The sequence below is a fragment of the Phocoena sinus genome, chromosome 12 (assembly GCF_008692025.1).
Source record: "Phocoena sinus isolate mPhoSin1 chromosome 12, mPhoSin1.pri, whole genome shotgun sequence".
In the NCBI taxonomy this organism is placed as follows: Eukaryota; Metazoa; Chordata; class Mammalia; order Artiodactyla; family Phocoenidae; genus Phocoena; species Phocoena sinus.
The window spans coordinates 26,735,125-26,756,884 of record NC_045774.1 but is presented as its reverse complement, the minus strand read 5'-3'; the positions used below and the strand labels follow the sequence as shown (position 1 = coordinate 26,756,884).

Below are 21,760 nucleotides of genomic sequence, written 5' to 3'. Positions count from 1 at the left end.
CATAAGAGAAAACCAAACTAAAAGTGCTTTCAACGATCTGAGTTTTTTATTTCACATAACCAAGGATATGGAGCTGGGAATGGGTCCAAGTTTGTTTAATTTAGTCTTGGCAATGTCATCAGATACCCGGGTTTCTCCTGCCTTTCCGCTCTGCTGTCCTCGGTGGGTTTCTTTCTTCTAACGCTCCATAGAATTCCAGTTATCATCTCATCACATGCCCAGTCGTAACTCTGTCACTTGTGAGGGAAACAAGTCACCACTCGTACTTTCATCTAAGTAAGATTCACCCCTGGGATGAGGAAAGGACAGAGCTTTTCCTGAAGGGCAAAACTGGGGTTCTGTGAGGAAGGAGAAAGGGAGATTGGTGGTTGGGGAGTCCCCATCACTGTGTGCCACAATATTACTTCTTGTCTTTCTCACGATTGTTAGTAAAAGTCGAACCACACCAAGGCGGATGACGAGTAGAGAACTGTAGGACCCTCAGAAAGGTTGTCCTCCGTGAGATTGTTAAAGAATTTCTGGTGATCAATCTAAAGCTCAGTGTTATAATACCAAATATTTGGCATTTTTCATTAAAGAGAAATACAGCATTTATTTAAAGTTTGTCTCTTATACCAAATATGCAGAAACACTTTTAAGGTGTTTGATTTAAGGTCAAATAGAGTTTTGAGGAGCAAATAAATATTTGTTGAATATTCAACAAATAGTGTTGAATAAAGTCCAACAGTCAGTTTTCAGATAGTCAGACAAGTACTTACTGAAGCAAAAAGGAAAATTCCAAGACCTAGATATATTTTAGGCCTTAAGGAATAAAGGTCCTGGTGAAATGAAAGAAAGAAAAACATGGAAAGTTTCCCTTTGCATGGCTTCTAAACTTAGCATCAAAGCAGGAATCGGATTCTTCTCTGTATTATTTAACTGCAGAGGCCATTATGTCTTTTGAGCCCCATAAAATGCCTTCAGCTTAGCCTGCTGCTGAATATATAATAAGAATGGAAGAATAAGAAGATTTTAAAAAGTTCAGCAAGAAGGAGAAAAAAGAGAGTAATTGAGAATTTTGTTTCTGACTTCATGGCTTATAGCACTGTGCTATTGAGAGTGAGTTAAAAGTGACTTTAAAGATGACAGACTCAGTTTAATATTCATTTCAGCATCTAATTCTCAGTGTTGTTATTACAGTTTTTAAAAAATAGTTAAAATTTGTCTTCATTGTCAAATAGTGAGGCTTATCAGTTTGCTGAAAAATTTTAAAAGATATTTGATCCATTTAAAGTTTTTGATCATGAATTTATAAATAAAGGTAAAGAATCAAGGCATTTATCCTGCTTTTCCTGTATGAATTTCACTGTGGGGTAATCAAATCGTTGGTGCAGAAATTTTCTTGTCATAGAATTCTACCTAGTAAATGTAGAAGGGATAATAGAATTAGAAAATCACCATTTAGTAGCCCCTAATGAAATAATGACCCTAGGCAGGGGTTATCTGTGGATGCTAAAACCATTAATTTAAAAGTGATCCATCTTATGAACAATCTTAGGATCACTAAAAGTGGATCAACCGGAAATTACACACCTCCTAATACAATAGAAAGCTAAAAAAAAGATTGAACTGAATCAAATCAAGCCTCTAGATCTAACTTCCAATTTTAAGAAAATAGGAAGGGTAGAGGAAAAAGTTGCACACCACCATGAGGAAACAATTAGCCAAATCCAGAATGTATTTAGAACATTCCATAGGACCAGTAACTTTGTTTCTTCAACAAGTAAATGTCATTGGTGGGGTAGGGGGACCTGAACCAAGGTGGGAAAGGGAACTTTCCTAGATTAGAAATAACTTAAGAGACATAACAGCTAAGTATAAAATATGGATTTTGTTTGGATCCTATTCAGATAAACCAACTATAAAAGGACGTTTCTGAGACAATCAGGGAAATATGAATATGGGCTGAGTATTAGATGATGTTAGGAACTGTTGTTAATCTAAGATGTGAAAATGGCCTTGTGCTCATGTAAAAGGTGAAGACATTCTTTCTCCTGAAGTATTTGTGAGTGAAATGGTCTGATGTTAAAATACTCCAGTAAGTAATGGAACAGATGAGACAGGATGGGTAAAATATTGACAATTATGGAAGGTATGTGATGGATACCTGGGGATTTATTATGCTATTCTCTCTACTCTTATGTGCATTTTAATATATCTATAATGAAAAAAAAATTAAGTTTCACATTAAAAGAAATATGTAGCGCTTTTTTTTTTAACTTTTTTTTGTTTTTCTTTTTTTTTTTTTTTTTTTTTTTTGTGGTACGTGGGCCTCTCACTGTTGCGGCCTCTCCCGTTGCAGAGCACAGGCTCCAGATGCACAGGCCCAGTGGCCATGGCCCACGGTCCCAGCCGCTCCGCGGCATGTGGGATCTTCCCAGACTGGGGCACGAACCTGCATCCCCTGCATCGGCAGGCGGACTCCCAACCACTGCGCCACCAGGGAAGCCCTGTAGCCCTTTCTAACCGCTCAGTAATTAAAAGTCAGTGTCCCTTTCCTTTGTATTGATACAGATAAGTAGGAACATTCTGGACACAGTTTTTTATTTGATGATTTTTAATTAAATAGACCAACTTAAAAAGGGCAACACTGTACAGTAGATTAAAAATGAGCTCTTTGGGAATTGGATTCAGTAATAAAATTTGTCCTCCTCAAACTGTGGTTCTGATGAAGTTCAGATTTCATAAAGCAGCACAAAATAGTCTTCAGTGTTTTTTTCTTTTTTCTTTGTGTAGTTTCCCAGTTAATTTTCTTCAATTTTCTTTCTACCAAGAGTAATTTCATTAAGATAGGCCTTTAGAGGACCCTGCTTTTAAAGCATAGCTGCATATCTCTCTTCTTTTTATATTTCCCGTGTCCACTATTTGAGTGCGAGTGGAGGGGGGAATTGGGAATAGGGAAAAAATGTAAGAGTAGACTAATGTGAGATGTGCTTTCTAGTCTCCCGCCCTTGTTATTATTTTCTAGTCTTCTTACTTTACATTATTTTTCTTAGTAGTTTTTAAAAAATCACAACCTGAAATTGTGTATTTATACTTACAGCCTATCTTCCCTTGCTAAAGTATAAGACCCATGAAGGCTGGGGCTTTATCTGCCTTGTCTAACACTATACTCTCCCTCCCACATGCCTTGTTCATAGTAAGTGCTTAATAAATATGTATTGAATAGTTATGTGACTTGAGGTTGGGATAATGGAATCTAGTCATCCCTTTTCAGCTGTCTCCCAAACATCTCTCTGGTTGTAAACTTTTTTCAGGGCTTGAGGTTAATGCCCAAACCCTGTTCTTCCTAGACATTTCCACTTGACTGTCAGGCTGTCACCACAAACTCACTGTGTCTAAAATTACACATTATCTCCCTTCCTCCAGTCGTCCAGTTTTGTTAATGCCACTGTCACTGACAGTTCTGAGGCACAAAACCTTGGTGTTATCTTGCAGTTGTTCACTAGTCCTATAATCCCTAGGGTGCTTTATGTCCCCATTTATGTCTTTGGGGGAGTTTCTGGTCACTATTTTCACCTCTGCTTTCTGCTATTGACATTTTAACCAGCCCTCAGGGCCCTGCTAGGATACCTCTCTTCATCAAGCTGAATTTTCCATCCCTCCAGCTTTTGTATTTATGGTCTACAGTTTTCGTTTTTGTGTTTTAAGCACAATATCCTGGCTTATACTGTTAGTTTCTTTCCCATATCCTAGTATATTAAACACAGTAAAACAAACGAACAAAAAGTATATGTTGATTGAGTCACCTTTATTTCCTTCTTTTTTATCCCATTTTTAACCTCACCATGTATGCCCTGTGCTTGATTTTGTCCTAGACCCTGATTAATGCTTGCCACTTTGTTATGAGTCACATAGAAGAGCTGGCAGCAGCCCTGGTATCAGCATAGTTTTCTTAAGTCGTGTCTTTTGTTCTCACTGGGGCTGGGTTCTCTCTGAGCCCGCGGAGGCTCTTGCAGTTTTAAAAGGTGAGAAGTTGTCAGGTTTCAAGTCCTCTGTCATGTTGGAAATGTGTAGAGGTAGAGGAGTCTGAGCTAATGATGTTATCTTTTAATTGTATTTGTTCAGTTATCCTCTAAAATGAAAACAGTAGCTCTTTATAACTACTTAGCAACAGCACAGGTTGTGGAGATAAATTTGGTTGGTTAAATCATTTTAACTCAGTTTCTTGAGTGCCTGTTATATTGCAATGAGCATGAACAAGATGGTTTTGTTTATGATGGTTCTTCCAAAATATAGCAGGTGTGGCAGTTATTTAACACTAAATTTAGTAAAGCATGGTGAATACTGAACTAGGAGTAGGTGTAAGATGCTGTCGGAGTGCACAGAAGGAAGCATCTGACTCCTCGATGCCTGAGGGGTTCATCAGGGGAGGCTTACTTCACAGAAGATTTAAAGGGGCTGGGTCTTGACAGATGAGCGGGGGTTCACCAAGTAGATAGATAGGTAGGGGCTTTAATATGGGTATGGATAATTCATGAAAACAAATTGCAATCAGTCTGGGCCCAAATGGAGCTCCAGTGAAGGGTGATACCAACAAGGGCAGGGTTTTATTTCCTTAATATCACAGTCCAAGGTCACTGAAAAGTTCCATTTTAAAGCGCCGTCATGCAACATATTGTAGGGACAGCCTAGCATCATGATTAAAGGTGGACTCTGCGATTAGGCTGCCCAGGTTCAGACTTCAGCTCTGCAGCTTACCAGCTGTGGGAATTTGGACAAGTTACTTAACCTCTTTGGGCCTTGGCACAGTATCTACTGCACAGAAGTGAAGATGAAATGAGATAAAATACGTAAAGTGCTTACGACAACATCTGGCAAACAGTAGGTGCTCAATAAAGATTTCCTATTGTGGTTATTTTTGACTGTTCACATCAGCTTGGAGCAGGGGTTGGTCAGTTAGTACTCGTGGGCCAAAGCCAAATCCAGCCCACTCTGATTTGTAAAGCTTTATTGGAACATAGCCATGCCCATTTATTAAGTATCATCTATGGCTACTTTGTGCTCTACAGGCCTGAGTTTAGTAGTTGTGACAGAGACCAAATGGTCCATAATATATTTATTATGAATATAATAAATATATTAATATGGTTATTATATAAATATTTAAGGCCTAAAATATTTATATGGCCCTTTACAGAAGGAACTTGCTGAGCCCTGGCCTAGAGGGTAAAATCAACCTCTTTAGGTCTCAAGCTCTTCCCTGATTGCTTCCGAGCCTGCCTTTTTCCATCCATAACTGACAGATGGCTGCAGCAGCACTTTGGATTTTGCTGACCTTTCTGTATACTTTATGAGCTACTCTCTGTTGCTGGATCATGATTTCTTTAGTGTTCCAGCTGCTTTTCTCTCTTGTGCAAGAATATGGGCCGCAACAGGGCCAGAACTGGGTGGTGAAACACTCACCTTAGTACATAATTTAAGTACATAATTTAAGGGGGCCCCAAAAGCTCAGTAGTCAAGATAAATAATCTCTTAATGCAGTATTTAAAAAATCAAAATTAATGTAAGAAAAATCTACAATGAACAAAATAGCAAAGTTTTAAGTAAGAACATAATCGGTATTACTAATTATTTTTTGTTTTAAACTCAGGTTCCAACATGGCTAGACATAGCACTAGGCAGCAGAGAACAGGGAATCCATACTTAAGCCACAACAAACCCCAGACAGTCATGCTTTCTGCATAAATATGGTAGAGTTTTTAGATTCAAAATAACCTGCTGGCTGGTCACATTTAATGGCATACTCAGGTCCATGGCAGGACTACTTTTGTAAAGTTTAATTATACACATATTTGGTTGAACTTAGCTTCCAGTAGTGATCTGTATATAATCCGTTGTATCAAATAACAGAATTAAAAGTATTTCCATAAGTTTTCATATAATTCATTTGAAGTGGTTTACTGAGAGCAGCATTGGATAACTAAAGCTGTTTACCAAGAGATCTGAAAGTATCACGTCATTCCAATAAGCTTTTTCAAAGAAAGGCCAGAAAGGGATATTAATTGAATTTTAATGCTTTCTGATAAACATTGACCTGGCAAGCTTTTTTAGATGACTAACTTTCTAATCTGCTCTGACATTTCTTCAGGGTGCTGCAAACAGTGATTTGTTGGTAGGTTTAAAAATATGTATAATTTGTTTTAGTGAAGAAGGTTTTGGAAATATTCTGTAGGATCCTGCTAAAATAGAATGGAGTCTTATCTGTTAAGGGTAAGGCTGGAGGAACGGACAAGATGACCTTTCCCTTTCTCAGACACCATATTGAGATTTGCAGGACTTTATTTGATGTTTCAGCGAAGTGAATTAGTTGTTCTAACTGACTGTCACTGTTACAAACAGATAACTGTAATATTGAACTTGATGCTCTTTTGCATTCTAAATGACACTTTAAAATGTTTTTAGGTGTACAGTGTTGATTGGAGTCAAACCAGATGTGAACAGCTTGTGGTGTCTGGCTCGTGGGATCAAACTATCAAACTGGTATGTCCACATTACTGTATTTAAAACCAAATATTCCCTTCCTCAAAGCTTCCACTGAAGTTTTTTCTTTTCTGGAACATACTTCTGTTGCTTTTCAGTTAGGCAGTTAATTTTCTTTTCAAAAAACATACTAAAGCATTTATTAGAATTAAAAATTTTCTAATCTTCTAGCTGTAAACTAATAATTAGCTCAGTGTTGATTATTTTGGCCCCTTAAATACCATCTTGCTTTATATAAAAATAGACTTTTGGGCTTCCCTGGTGGCGCAGTGGTTGAGAGTCCGCCTGCCAATGCAGGGGACACTGGTTCGTGCCTTGGTCCGGGAGGATCCCACATGCTGCGAAGCGGCTGGGCCCGTGAGCCATGGCCGCTGAGCCTGCGCGTCTGGAGCCTGCGCTCCGCAACAGGAGAGGCCACAACAGTGAGAGGCCCGCGTACCGCAAAAAAAAAAAAAAAAAGACTTTAAAGAAATCCTTGAGATATATATGTATATTTTGTGTGTATATAGATACATATATATGGTAATATAAAGCATAATGAATTTGCCTCTGTTAAGTAATTGATCTATTCATTTATTTGTAGTGGGATCCAACTGTTGGAAAGTCTCTGTGCACCTTTAGAGGCCATGAAAGTGTCATTTATAGCACAATCTGGTCACCCCACATCCCTGGTTGCTTTGCTTCAGCCTCAGGTAAAGAATTCATTTACCAAGTGTTATTTGTAGGGAATGGTGGCCTCACTTTCCCCGGTAGGTGGCACTGTGTACCTTAGATTTGGAGAAGAAAAGAGACTACATTCCTATTTGAACTCGAGACTCTTTCATTCTTTCTCAGTCTCTAGGTAAGAATTAGCCCAGCCTGCTTCTAAACCTTTGACTTAACGTGTGCCTTTTTGGTGAGGTGAGAGGTAAGGGACAAAGTGAGGGCTTTGCCATCAGACTTGATTGAATTTGGAAACTCTCTTCAGTGGCCGATTGTGGGGCGTCAGGGTGATGTGATGGGTTTTCACATCAGTAATATGGGGCTAAGAATGTCTAACTTACGGGGTTGTTGTCAGCATGAAATAAGGAAACATGTAAAATGTCTAGCACACAGTCAACCGCCTTTGCTTGATATTTACCCTCTTTTTAGGGATAGTCTCTTTAATTCATTGCCACTAAGCCATAGCAAGAATATGTTTGGTATAATCTTTTTTCCTAACTGTTTACTTTTGATTCATGTCAGCAATTCTAAGATAAAGCGGATACTTACATTTATATGTCTCTATGTTTTTTGTAGAGAAAAGTCATTTTATAGAAATTTAAAATTACACTTTGTACTGTTTGCATAAGGATTTACAAATTTGGTTTGTTGGCCGATTCCTAAATCGTGTATAATCTGAACAATCTACTTTATATATAATTTGAAGAGAAACATTACACAGTTTCTCTGCAGTGCCATTTAAAACAGCTTGGTCCACCTGCCAAATGGTCATTTAAATAGCTGTCCTCATCTTCACTCGCCCCTGGCTGCTCTGGAGTGGGTCTCCCCTGGCCATTTACCTTCTTCTCACACCCTGTAACCCTGCCGTCACAGCTCTTGTACTTTTCTCCTCTTACCTTTTCTTTCTGCCAGTCTATCCTGTCACCCTTCTGTTGTCCTGACTTTACATGAACAAGTTCAGTGGAAGGGTCCTTCCATAAGGTGATGGGGAGTAGAAGCTGAGATAAGAAGAATAACACTCCCTTCTTCCCATGGTTAGAAGGTAGAATCATTCCCAGTGGGGAAACAGTATGTTGGAAGGCATTTAGAGGTTATATTCATGTGGTTAAGGATATAGAATATTAATTCTCAGTGATATTATATCTGTGATAATATCTGCCACAGTATGACTTATCATACTGTGAATTTTATAAGCACAACTATTAATGAATAAGTATGGTTAATTAATGATTAATTAATGATTAGTGGTCTGTCTTAGGCAGATCATAACCAGTTATAAATCTTTCAAAGTTGGGAACCAGTCTAGCTCGTTTTATTAGCTACTGAGCTGCTTTGCTTAGATGGCTTTATTTTTGGTTGGTTTATAGAACAAAGGTTGAGTAACCGTTATAAGAATGTGTTAATTAATCATAAATATTTGTGGTGATTGACAAGATAATATCAGCTCTTTATTTCTTGCTTCTTTTATAACTTTCAAAAAATAAATTTATGAAGAGAAAACAGAAATGGTATCTCGATAATTCCTGTTTGAGCATATGCGTAGTAAAGAAATTTAAACAAAACAGAAACATGCCAAATAAAAGTAAGTGCTCAATCCCCTCCTCCTATAGAACCACTGTTAACATTTACTTGTATTCCTCCATAAAAATTCTTATGCTCATTCCAGAATATATGTTCAAAAAATTAAAAGTATTAATGGGGAATATTCTTCAGGAAAAAGTCAGATATCTTTAAAGGCTGAATTTGCTTAGTGATGTTAGGTTTTACATGCTTATAGGTGTAAAATTTTGTTGTTGTTGAAATTGTACAGGAAAATAATTTTGCAATTTTGAGTCAGAAAATCTCCTGCCCCAAATTCATTTTCCCCACTGAAAACATTGTTATTATAAAACAATTTTTGATTGTGGAGATTTCTTAGTAGCTGTAGTCCAGTATTACAGCTGAATTGAGTGAATCATACCACCATTCAGAAAGAGTTCTTAGACTATAGGCTTGAATACACTTGATGGAAGAGAACATCTCCCAATTATATATTATGAATTATACATATGCATTTATATTATATATTTAAGTTTATAAAATTAAAACAAATCTAAAGTAGAAAAAGAGGTACAACAGGTTTCTTTTATTTGATATACCACCAATAAACATTTGTCTAAAGAAAGATTTCTGATACTATTTCCTTCCTAAAAGCTCTGATACCTTAAAATATATTGCTTCACTTTTCTTTTAGATAATTTGTATAATGTATTGAGTGCCATTAAAGCTGTAAAAAGCGTAGAAATAAAACAAAGGTGAGCAATTTAATTGGCGTAAGCAAGGGCAGAGTTTCTTTTCTAAGGCTGCCTTTTTGAGTCACTTTCATCTGCCTCAGAAGACACATACTGGGAAGGGGAAACTGGTATCTGCTCAGGGTATTCCAGTGTAAGGAATGATTCAGTTAGACCATTTGGGAAAATGTATGCATAAATATAATCTATATGACACTTGTTATTTTCCAATGTGTTTATTTCAGGGCAGCAACACCTTATAGATTAGACAAAACAATAACAACTTTCCCGGTCTAGATGATGTCAGTTTATTCTGATAATGAGAATGCTGATAGTGTGAAGGTAACAGTTATTTTAAGGTTTGGACCTTGAAATGGTGAATGGATGTGTCTCCTCCATCTGTTAGAGGTTTGCCAGTTCCATGAATGAAAAATTACAACTAATTGTTGTTTTGATTTGTGTATTTGATTACTAGGACTAGTGAACACATTCAGTATGTCAACTGGCTGCCGTAGTTGTTCTTTTGTGAGTCACCTGTTCATGTCTTTGGCCTGTTTTGCTACTGAGAGCTGTTTGTTGTTGTTTTTCTGTATTGATGTATGAGCTCTTTTTATTTTTGCAATACGCGGGCCTCTCACTGTTGTGGCCTCTCCTGTCGCGGAGCACAGGCTCCGGACACGCAGGCTCAGCAGCCATGGCTCACGGGCCCAGCCGCTTCGTGGCATGTGGGATCTTCCTGGACTGCGGCATGAACCCATGTCCCCTGCATCGGCAGGTGGACTCTCAACAACTGCACCACCAGGGAAGCCCTGAGCTCTTTTTATATTTAGGAATTAGTTCTCTGTATCTTACGTCTGTTACAAATATTTTCCCAATTTTTTTCTGTCCTTTAACCTATTTATTTTAATTTTTACTGTATAAGCATTGAAACTATTTGGTAGTCAAAACTATCAATTTTTTGCTTGATAGGTTTCTGACTTTCATTTAGGATGAATAAGGAGTTGGCTCAGTGAAAAGTGGGAGGCCTTAGATGGCATAGCAAGAGAGAACATTCCAAGCAGAGTAGTATATTCAAAATTAAGAACTTGATGCATTTGAGAAACTGAAAGAGGGCCAGAGGGACTGTTGCCTAAGAGGAAAAGGGTAGTAAAAATGAGGTCAGGATCACAGGCAGGGGCCCAGATCATGCCTTGTGGGCTGGATTCAAGACTCTGGATTTTATCCTATGGACAGTGGGAAGACATTGAAGAGGTTTAAGCCTGGGAGTGATATGATTAGGCTTGCATTTTTATAAACCCATTTTGGCTGTTGTGTAGAGAATAGTTTGGAGGTGAGCCAGAGTGGTTGCAGAGAAAGAATTAAGAGAGAGATGAAGACATGGATAAGGATAGTGGCAGAAGGGATGGAATAAAGTAGGCTGATTTGAGTGGTATTTCGAGATGATTTTATAAGATGTGGAAGAGGTGGGAGAGGGATGAATAAAGAATAAGTCCTAGATTCTTGGCAAGGACAAATTCATGGATGGTAATGTCATAACTGAGATAAGAAATACATTTGCAAACAAAGATCTTGAGTTAGTTTTAGAGCACGTTGAGCCTGTGGGATACACAAGTGGGGTTGTCAATAGCAGGTGGAGTTTGGAGCTGAGAAATCAGGCCTTATGAATAAAAATTGTGTCGTTGGCTCATAAATGGGATCTAAAGCCATTGCAGTACATCAGAGCACCCAGGAAAGACTAAATAGAAGAAAGCTTAGAATAGAGCACAAGTTGGCAAACTATTGCCCTCAAATCAAATGACCCACTGACAGTTTAGGTAAATAAAGTTTTATTGGAACACAGTCATGCCCATTCATTTATATATTGTCTGTCTATGTCTGTTTTCATGCTATAGTGGCAGAGTTGAGTAGTTATGACAGAGACTGAATGACCCTCAAAGCCAAAAATACTTACAGTTGGGCTCGTTACAGAAAATGTTTGCTGACCCCAGGTATAAGTCTTATTTGAGGGCAGATAAAGGGATGGAAGGTCTTTTGCACAGTGTGGTTATTTAGGGGAGGAGAGAAGGCACAGTAGCAGGGGAGGGGAAGAGTGCTTCCTGTATTGTCTCCTCATTTCATTATCTAGCATCTGAAGATAGGCAGTTGGTAGGATAATTGCTCCTTTCTTGCTAATAAGCTAAATCAATGCCCTGAGATGTTGAATCATGTTGAGTGGGTTCCACAGGAAATATAATATCACAGAAATCCTTTCTATTTGTTATGTTTTTTAATTCTAAAACTTAAAAATGACCAAATGTCCCTGAATTCTGAGGTATGACTAAGTTGGAGAACCTCAGAAGTGGAAACCTCCAGGTAAATTGTGAACAGACAAATACGTCCCATTTAGATTAAGCAATTTTTTTAGATCCTAAGATAATAGAGAATTATAATAACTTCTGTGTGTAGAGGTTCAGTTAACTCAGAAAATGTTTTGTTTGCTGATTAAAATTAATAGTATTTTCTAGAATGAAGAAAGGTACACTGATAAAATTATTCCTACTATTTTTAAAATTTCTAAGTTGTAGTTTCTCAGTCCATAATTTGAACCAAATCTTTTCTGAAATATCAAATCTTTGGGGATGGGACCAGTAATATATTTTTCCTTGTCACATTTCCTTTTCCAAGCCTAAATTTCTTCTTTGATTTTTTTCAATCTTTCTGTGGCACAACTAGCCATAAGCCTGGGTGTGTATTAAGTAAATGATAGCAATATTAACACACTTGTTTGAATTAACTAACCCTTTAGCCTGCATATATAACGTGAGTTAGTCAGTTTTATGCTTTTAATGGAAATGCTAATGAGTTTCATGTTGATAGTGAATCAGATCTGCAAGATGACTGCAGTTAAGCATAATGGTTATAATTTGACCATTTTATAATTTTACTATTGGTGAAAAGCCCTAATACAGAGACTGTTAGTACAAGTTCAATTAAAATTCTTGTAAGGATGTGAATTAGTTTGACATTAACATCATTTTCTTAGTGTAGGGATGCCCTTTGGTCTTATATTCTACAGTTTCAAAGTATTCGCCTCAAACTCTGGAAGGAATTAGTGGTATAGAATAGATCCATCTTCAGAATGAACTGAAATATACTTCTCTTCTAGTGAAGCAGAGAAGGCATGTCTGCTAGGAGCTCTAATTGGTAGCATTTGTAATAAACTAGAATTAATAATGAGTATAATTTAGAAAAGTATTAATAAATAAAACCGTAAATTACTGATACATTTTAAAAAATTCCTTCACCTTACTATTGCATGTAATTTTATTAATTTGTATTATTATTTAAGGCCCCCAAATTATCTTTCTTTGTTTTTAATTGTTCTTTTACTGACCATGACCAAAGGTAAAATCTGATAGTGACAAAGTCAGGCAGGGGGAACCTACAAGATGGCGGAGGAGTAAGATGTGGAGATCACCTTCCTCCCCACAAATACATCAAAAATACATCTACATGTGGAACAGCTCCTACAGAATACCTACTGAATGCTGGCAGAAGACCTCAGACTCCCCAAAAGATGCCTGAGGGCAACCTACATGCAGAGGCGGGGCCAAAACCAAAGTTGAACCCCAGGAGCTGTGCAAACAAAGAAGAGAAAGGGAAATTTCTCCGGGCAACCACAGGAGCAGCGAGTTAAATCCCCACAATCAACTTGATGTACCCAGCATCTGTGGAATGCCTGAATAGACAACAAATCATCCCAAAATCGAGGCAGTGGATTTTGGGAGCAACTGTAGACTTGGGGTTTGCTGTCTGTGACTGATTTGTTTTTGATTTTTATGTTTATCTTAGTGTAGTTTTTAGCACTTGTTATCATTGGTGGATTTGTTTATTGGTTTGGTTGCTCTCTTTTTTTTCATTATTTTTATTTTAATAATTATTTTTTAATTTATTATTTTTTTATTTCTTTCTTTCTTTTTTCTCCCTTTTCTTCTTTTTAAAAAATATTTATTTATTTTTGGCTGCATTGGGTCTTCATTATTGAGTCTTCGTTGCTGCACGCAGGCCTTCTCTAGTTGAGGTGAGCAGGGGCTACTGTTCGTTGCAGTGCATGAACTTCTCATTGTGTGAACCTGCAACCTGCGAAAAGGAGACCACAGACACAGTAAGTTAAACAAAATGAGAAGACAGAGAAATATGCAGCAGATGAAGGAGCAAGGTAAAAACCCACCAGACCAAACAAATGAAGAGGAAATAGGCAGTCTACCTGAAAAAGAATTCAGAGTAATGAGAGTAAAGATGATCCAAAATCTTAGAAATAGAATGGAGAAAATACAGGAAACTTTTAACAAGGACCTAGAAGAACAAAAGAGCAAACAAACAATGATGAACAACACAAAAAACAAAATTAAATATTCTCTAGAAGGAATCAATAGCAGAATAACTGAGGCACAAGAACGGATAAGTGACCTGGAAGGTAAAATAGTGGAAATAACTACTGTAGAGCAGAATAAAGAAAAAGGAATGAAAAGAATTGACGACAGTGTCAGAGACTTCTGGGACAACATTAAGTGCATCAACATTTGAATTATAGGGGTCCCAGAAGAATAAGAGAAAAAGAAAGGAACTGAGAAAATATTAGAAGAGATTATAGTTGAAAACTTCCCTAATATGAGAAAGGAAATATTCAATCAAGTCCAGCAAGCACAGAGAGTCCCATACAGGATAAATCCAAGGAGAAACATGCCATGACACATATTAACCAAAGTATCAAAAAATAAATACAAAGAAAAAATATTAAAAGCAGCAAAGGAAAAGCAACAAATAACATACAAGGGAATCCCCATAAGCTTAACAGCTGATCTTTCAGCAGAAACTCTGCAAGCCAGAAGGGAGTGGCAGGACATATTTAAAGTGGTGAAAGGGAAAAACCTACAATCAAGATTATTCTACCCAGCGAGGATCTCATTCAGATTCAACGGAGAAATTAAAACCTTTACAGACAAGCAAAAGCTAAGAGAATTCAGCACCACCAAACAAGCTTTACAACAAATGCTAAAGGAACTTCTCTAGGCAGGAAACACATGAGAAGGAAAGATCTACAAAAACAAACCCAAAACAATTAAGAAAATTGTCATAGGGACATATATATTGATAATTACCTTAAATGTAAATGGATTAAATGCTCCAACTAAAAGACATAGGCTGGCTGAATGGATACACAAACAAGAACCATATATATGCTGTCTACAAGAGATCCACTTCAGACCTAGGGACACAGACAGACTGAAAGTGAGGGGATGGAAAAAGATATTCCATGCAAATGGAAATCAAAAGAAAGCTGGAATAGCAATTCTCATATCAGACAAAATAGACTTTAAAATAAAGACTGTTACAAGAGACAAAGAAAGACACTACATAGTGATCAAGGGATCAATCCAAGAAGAAGAGATAACAATTGTAAATATTTATGCACCCAGCATAGGAGCACCTCAACACATAAGGCAAATACTAACATCCATAAAAGGGGAAACTGACAGTAACACAATAAAAGTAGGGGAGTTTAACACCCCACTTTCACCAATGGACAGATCATCCAAAATGAAAATAAATAAGGAAACACAAACATTAAATAAGATGGACTTAATTGATATTTATTTATCAGGAAACAACAGAATACACATTTTTCTCAAGTGCTCATGGAACATTCTCCAGGATAGATCGTATCTTGGGTTACAAATCAAGCCTTGGAAAATTTAAGAAAATTGAAATCGTATCAAGTATATTTTCCAACCACAACACTATAAGACTAGATACCAATTACAGAAAGAAACTGTAAAAAATACAAACACATGGAGGTGAAACAATATGCTACTAAATAACCAAGAGATCACTGAAGAAAACAGAGGAAATCAAAAAATACCTAGAAACAAATGACAATGAAAACACAATGACCCAAACCTATGGGATGCAGCAAAAGCTGTTCTAAGAGGGAAGTTTATAGCAATGCAATCCTACCTCAAGAAACAAGAAAAATCTCAAATAAACAACCTAACGTTACACCAAAAGCAATTAGAGAAAGGAGAGCAAAAAAACCCCAAAATTAGCAGAACGAAAGAAATCATAAAGATCAGAGTAGAAATAAATGAAAAAGGAATGAAGGGAACAGTTGCGAAGATCAATAAAACTAAAAGCTGATTCTTTGAGAAGATAAACAAAATTGATAAACCATTAGCCAGACTCATCCAGAAAAAAAGGGAGAAGACTCAGATCAACAGAATTAGAAATGTAAAAGGAGAAGTAACAACTGACACTGCAGAAATACAAAGGGTCTTGAGACATTACTATAAGCAACTATATGCTAATAAAGTGGACAACCTGGAAGAAATGGACAAATTCTTAGAAAAGCACAACCTTCCGAGGCTGAAAAAGGAAGAACTAGAAAATATAAACAGACCAATCACAAACACTGAAATTGAAACTGTGATTAAAAATCTTCCAACAAACAAAAGCCCAGGAACAGATGGCTTCAGAGGTGAATTCTATCAAACATTTAGAGAAGTGCTGACACCTATCCTTCTCAAACTTTTCCAAAATATAGCAGAGGGAGGAACACTCCCAAACTCATTCTACAAGGCCACCATCACACTGATGCCAAATCCAGACAAAGATGTCACAAAAAAAGAAAACCACAGGCCAGTATCACTGATGAACGTAGATGCAAAAATCCTCAACAAAATACTAGCAAACAGAATCCAACAGCACATTAAAAGGATCATACACCATGATCAAGTGGGGTTTATCCCAGGAATGCAAGGATTCTTCAATATACGCAAATCAATCAATTTGATACACCATATTAACAAATTGAAAGATAAAAACCATGTGATCATCTCAATAGATGCAGAAGAAACTTTTGACAAAATTCAACACCAATTTATGATAAAAACTCTCCGGAAAGTAGGCATAGAGGGAACCTACCTCAACATAATAGAGCCCATATATGACAGACCCACAGCCAACATCATTCTCAATGGTGAAAAACTGAAACCATTTCCTCTAAGATCAGGAACAAGACAAAGTTGCCCACTGTCACCACTATTATTCAACACAGTTTTGGAAGTTTTAGCCACAGCAATCAGAGAAGAAATAGAAATAAAAAGAACCGAATTGGAAAAGAAGTAAAACTCTCACTGCAGATGACATGATACTATACATAGAGAATCCTGAAGATGCTACCAGAAAACTACTAGAGCTAATCAATGAATTTGGTAAAGTAGCAGGATACAAAATTAATGCACAGAAATCTCTTGCATTCCTATACACTGATGATGCAAAATCTGAAAGAGAAATTAAGGAAACACTCCCATTTACCATTGCAACAAAAAGAATAAAACACCTAGCAATAAACCTTCCTAAGGAGACAAAATATCTGTATGCATAAAACTATAAGACACTGATGAAGGAAACTAAAGGTGATACAAACGGATGGAGAGATATATCATGTTCTTGGATTGGAAGAATCAACATCGTGAAAATGACTATACTACCCAAAGCAATCTACAGTTTCAATGCAATCCCTATCAAACTACTAATGGCATTTTTCACAGAACTAGAACAAAAAATTTCACAGTTTGTATGGAAACACAAAAGACCGCGAACAGCCAAAGTCGTCTTGAGAAAGAAAAACAGAGCTAGAGGAATCAGGCTCCCTGACTTCAGACTATACTACAAAGCTACAGTAATCAAGACAGTATGGTACTGGCACAAAAACAGAAATATAGATCAATGGAACAGGATAGAAATACCAGAGATAAACCCACACACATATGGTCACCGTATCTTTGTTAAAGGAGGCACAAATATACAGTAGGGAAAAGACAGCCTCTTCAATAAGAGGTGCTGGGAAAACTGAACAGCCACATGTCAAAGAATAAAATTAGTACACTCCCTAGCACCATATACAAAAATAAACTCAAAATGGATTAAAGACCTAAATGTAAGGCCAGACACTGTAAAACTTAGAGGAGAACATAGGCAGAACACTATGACATAAATCACAGCAAGATCCTTTTTGACCCATCTCCTAGAGAAATGGAAATAAAAACAAAAGTAAAAAAATGGGACTTAATGAAACTTAAAAGCTTTTGCACAGCAAAGGAAACCATAAATAAGGCAAAAAGACAGCCCTCAGAATGGGAGAAAATATTTGCAAATGAAGCAACTGACAAAGGATTAATCTGCAAAACATACAAGCAGCTCATGCAGCTTAATATCACAAAAACAAACAACCCAATCCAAAAATGGGCAGAATACCTAAATAGACATTTGTCCAAAGGAGATATACAGATTGCCAGCAAACACATGAAAGGATGCGCAGCATCACTAATTATTAGAGAAATGCAACTCAAAACTACAATGAGGTATCACCTCACACCAGGCAGAATGGCCATCATCAAAAAATCTACAAGCAATAAATGCTGGAGAGGGTGTGGAGAAAAGGGAACCCTCTTGTACTGTTGGTGGGAATGTAAAGTGATACAGCCACTATTTAGAACAGTATGGAGGTTCCTTAAAAAATTGAAAACGGAACTACCATAAGACCCAGCAGTCCCACTACTGGGCATATACCCTGAGAAAACCATAATTCAAAAAGAGTCATGTACCGCAATGTTCATTGCCGCACTATTTACAATAGCCAGGACATGGAAGCAACCGAAGTGTCCATCGACAGATGAATGGATAAAGAAGCTGTGGCACATATATACAATGGAATATCACTCAGCCATAAAAAGAAACGAAATTGAGTTATTTGTAGTGAGATGGATGGACCTAGAGTCTGTCATACAGAGTGAAGTAAGTCAGAAAGAAAAATACTGTATGCTAACACATATATATGGAATCTAAAAAAAAAAAAAAAAGGTTCTGATGAACCTAGGGGCAGGACAGGAGTAAAGACATAGAGAATGGACTTATGGACATGGGGAGGGGGATGGGTAAGCTGGGATGAAGTGAGAGAGTGGCACTGACATGTATACACTACCAAATGTAAAATAGCTAATGGGAAGCAGCTGCATCACACAGGGAGATCAGCTCGGTGCTGTGTTACTAGCTAGAGGGGTGGGCTAGGTAGGGTGGGGGGGAGACACAAGAGGGAGAGGATATGGCGATATATATATATACATATAGCTGATTCACTTTGTTACACAGCAGAAAGTAACACAACGTTGTAAAGCAATTATACCCCAATAAAGACGTTAAAAATAAATAAGTCAGGCAGAATTGTATATATTAGCCCTTTATTCAGGCTGAGTCACACACACTTCTTTGTATTACATTGGCCTTTTGTGTAGCATGTTATACATAATATTGACTCTGGATGTTATATAGAGAGTATTCAGTGTGTGAGACTGAGTAGCAGAAAAAGACTGTGTGTAGAGTGTTAGCAGTATAATTACAAAACTTAAGTATCTCTACTTTGTAAATAGTATATAAAAAGAGTCTTTTATCAACAGAATGTCCATTCGCTTTAACAGAAAAAAGAGACAGTTTAATGACATTACCTTCATGTGTTATATTAGAAATGAATGTAAATTGTGGTCATACCAGCCAGCACGTCTTTGGTTGAAAGTGAAAGAAATTCTGACCCAAACCGCCTTAAAGTAGAAGGTAATTTGTTTGCTCACATAGTTGAAATGTCCAGAATTACACCTGGCTGTGTACACACAGCTGGATGTAGGGCTCAAAGACTGTTCTTGCTATCTCTTTTGTTCTGTGTTCTGTTAAGTTGGTTTCAGTATCTGGTACCACATGATAGCAAGATGGCAGTAGCTCTAACCCCTGCATCCTTTCTTGTTTCTGTCCAGTAGGAGAAAGTGGGAGATTCCTTTTCAGACATCTAAAAATGTTTCATTTTCTCTCATGGGCTCTGAGCCCGTGTGGATGTTCCTAAACTAATCACTGTGCCTGGGAGAGGAGGCTGTAATGTGTTGATTGGCTTGGGCCTGGCTCAGCTCCTGCAGTTGAGAATGGGAAATGGGAGAGAGGTGGTACCGAGCTACATACACTGAGAATGGCAAGAGTGAATCCTGGTTAGGTGAAGAAGATGGATAAGGGGTCAATATGAACTAAATTGTCTGCACATCCAAGGCTTGGAATAAATCAGAAGGGATTTGACAAAAACCTAGCACTGGACCTGTGAGCTGTAACCTATGTTCCTTAAAAAAAACTGAATACAGTAAAGCCGTTTTTCTGCCAGATTTTATGATTTTGGAAACTCATTGGAAGGTTTATTTATCAACCATTTGACATTTCCCTGAAATATTTCTTCATGATGATTTTTCCAATATTTGCCTACTCAATAAAGTTGAAAAGACTTAAAGTTTTTCTACCACTCTACAAAAGGAGGGTTTGTGGCATAGTAAAAGTTGGGGTAAGCTCTAAAGCTCTCATTGTGCCTTTGCCATTTCAAGAGAGAGAAGAAAATTTGCTTACCAAGCTGTGTGCAGTGCACTTCTTTGCATGTTTTCTTTGCTTGACTTGTGTTTGTATATTTCCTATAGGGCATGTATATTCTTTGACATAGCTGAGCACCTTACACAAGCAAACACTAAAGATTTTTGATTATTATTATATAATATATGGGAATAACCATCTTACCAGAATTTTTAAAACATACTTAAGGTTAAATTTGATTGTTGACAGGGACATTGTCAGTGAGTCAGTCAGATATTTAGTGAATGTCCACCTGTGTCTGGGCACTGAAGATACAGTGAGTGTATAGTCCAGTGGGAAAGAGAGATGCTAAGAAAAAGCCTAGCAACAATAACGGTAAGGAGCATGAAACTCTTTGAGGACGAGGGTACCGCACATTGGTTAGGGACATGGACTCTGCAGCCAGCCTCCCTGTGGTCAGATTCCGCTTTCACCACTGTTACGTGACTTTGGTCATGCTACTTCTGTCTCTTCAGTCCTCATTTAAAAAATAAGGGTGATAATAATACCCATGTCATGGAGTTTTGATGAGGATTAAGTGAATTCGTATGAGCAAAAGGCTTAGGACAGTGCCTGGCACAGAGTAAGGGCTCTCTGAGTGGTGACTCCTGTGATTAACCTGTGTGCTCAGAATTCAGTGGAAACGTAACAAAGGATTCTTGAGCTTGTCAAAGTTGGCTGGTCAGAGAAGCTTCTCTGAGGAAATAGTGTTTAAACTGCTACCTTATGAACAAGTAAGAGTTAGGAGATGAGAAGCGGGAAGCAGAGGGAGGGGATGTGGAGAGAGCAGGGCATATTTGAGGAAGATCTGAATGGCCTTTGTATACGTATGTGCTGTAAGGATTAAGAGTCTGCTTACCTAGAAACTAAAACTCTGAGAACGGAGTTTTAGAGTAACTTGCTCCAGGTGGAATCTGGAATGCATGCTTGTGTAATAACATACTAGTCCAGTGATCCTGAAACCTGGCCCACCAACAGAGTCATTGGGAAGCTTGAAAAAACAACAGAATTCTAGCCTTCATCTTAGTCCTACTGAATCAGATACCTCTGAGAAGTGTATGTATGTATGTATTTATTTATTTTTGGCTGCGTTGGGTCTTCCTCGCTGTGCGCGGGCTTTCTTCAGTTGCAGCGAGCAGGGGCTGCTCTTCATTGTGGTGCGCAGGCTTCTCATTGCGGTGGCTTCTCTTGTTGCAGAGCACGGGCTCTAGGTGCGTGGGCTTCAGTAGTTGTGGCTCGCAGACTCAGTAGTTGTGGCGCACGGGCTTAGTTGCTCCACAGCATGTGGGCTCTTCCCGGACCGGGGCTCGAACCCGTGTCCCCTGCATTGGCAGGTGGATTCTTAACCACTGCACCACCAGGGAAGCCCCAGAAGTATATTTTTTAATCACCCCAGCTGAGTCTAGTGATCAGCCTAATTTGGAAAGCACTGTACTAGTCTGTGGTGTCACTGTTAAGATCCCTAAATAAATAGCTTATTTCTGTTGATGTGATGGAAATTGCATGTTTGTTTTAATAGAAATATACTCATCTCTTTAAAAAAAAACTCGACGGAATGGTTTCAGTGCTGAATTCAGAGAGGAAGTGGTTTCCTTAGATTGAGAACTCTTTAGTTTTTTTCCTCAGTTTTGTCAGTTATAGTTTGAGTTATATTATGGTCTTTATCAATTAATTCTCTTACTTTGTCTTCTTGCTTACAGACAAGAGCTTGCTATAAAACATACTGTAATCTTTGCATAAAAATAGTTTCAACTGCAGAATTCATGGTTGAGAAACCCAGTATTGTAAAATAT

The 21,760-nt window shown here is 37.7% G+C and overlaps 1 protein-coding gene across 2 annotated transcripts in view; it reads left to right on the top strand.

The window, feature by feature from the left end:
* Nucleotides 1-21,760, top strand: part of PEX7 (peroxisomal biogenesis factor 7) — a 99,749-nt gene that overhangs the window by 5,651 nt on the left and 72,338 nt on the right. For both annotated transcript variants that reach the window (XR_004352582.1, XM_032651657.1), the window contains exons 4-5: nucleotides 6,445-6,522; nucleotides 7,106-7,214. Coding sequence is in view for 1 of the 2 variants with exons in the window: in XM_032651657.1 (XP_032507548.1) it covers nucleotides 6,445-6,522; nucleotides 7,106-7,214 (187 nt within the window). In the remaining variant the exon portion in view is untranslated. The remainder of the gene's footprint in view (nucleotides 1-6,444; nucleotides 6,523-7,105; nucleotides 7,215-21,760) is intronic.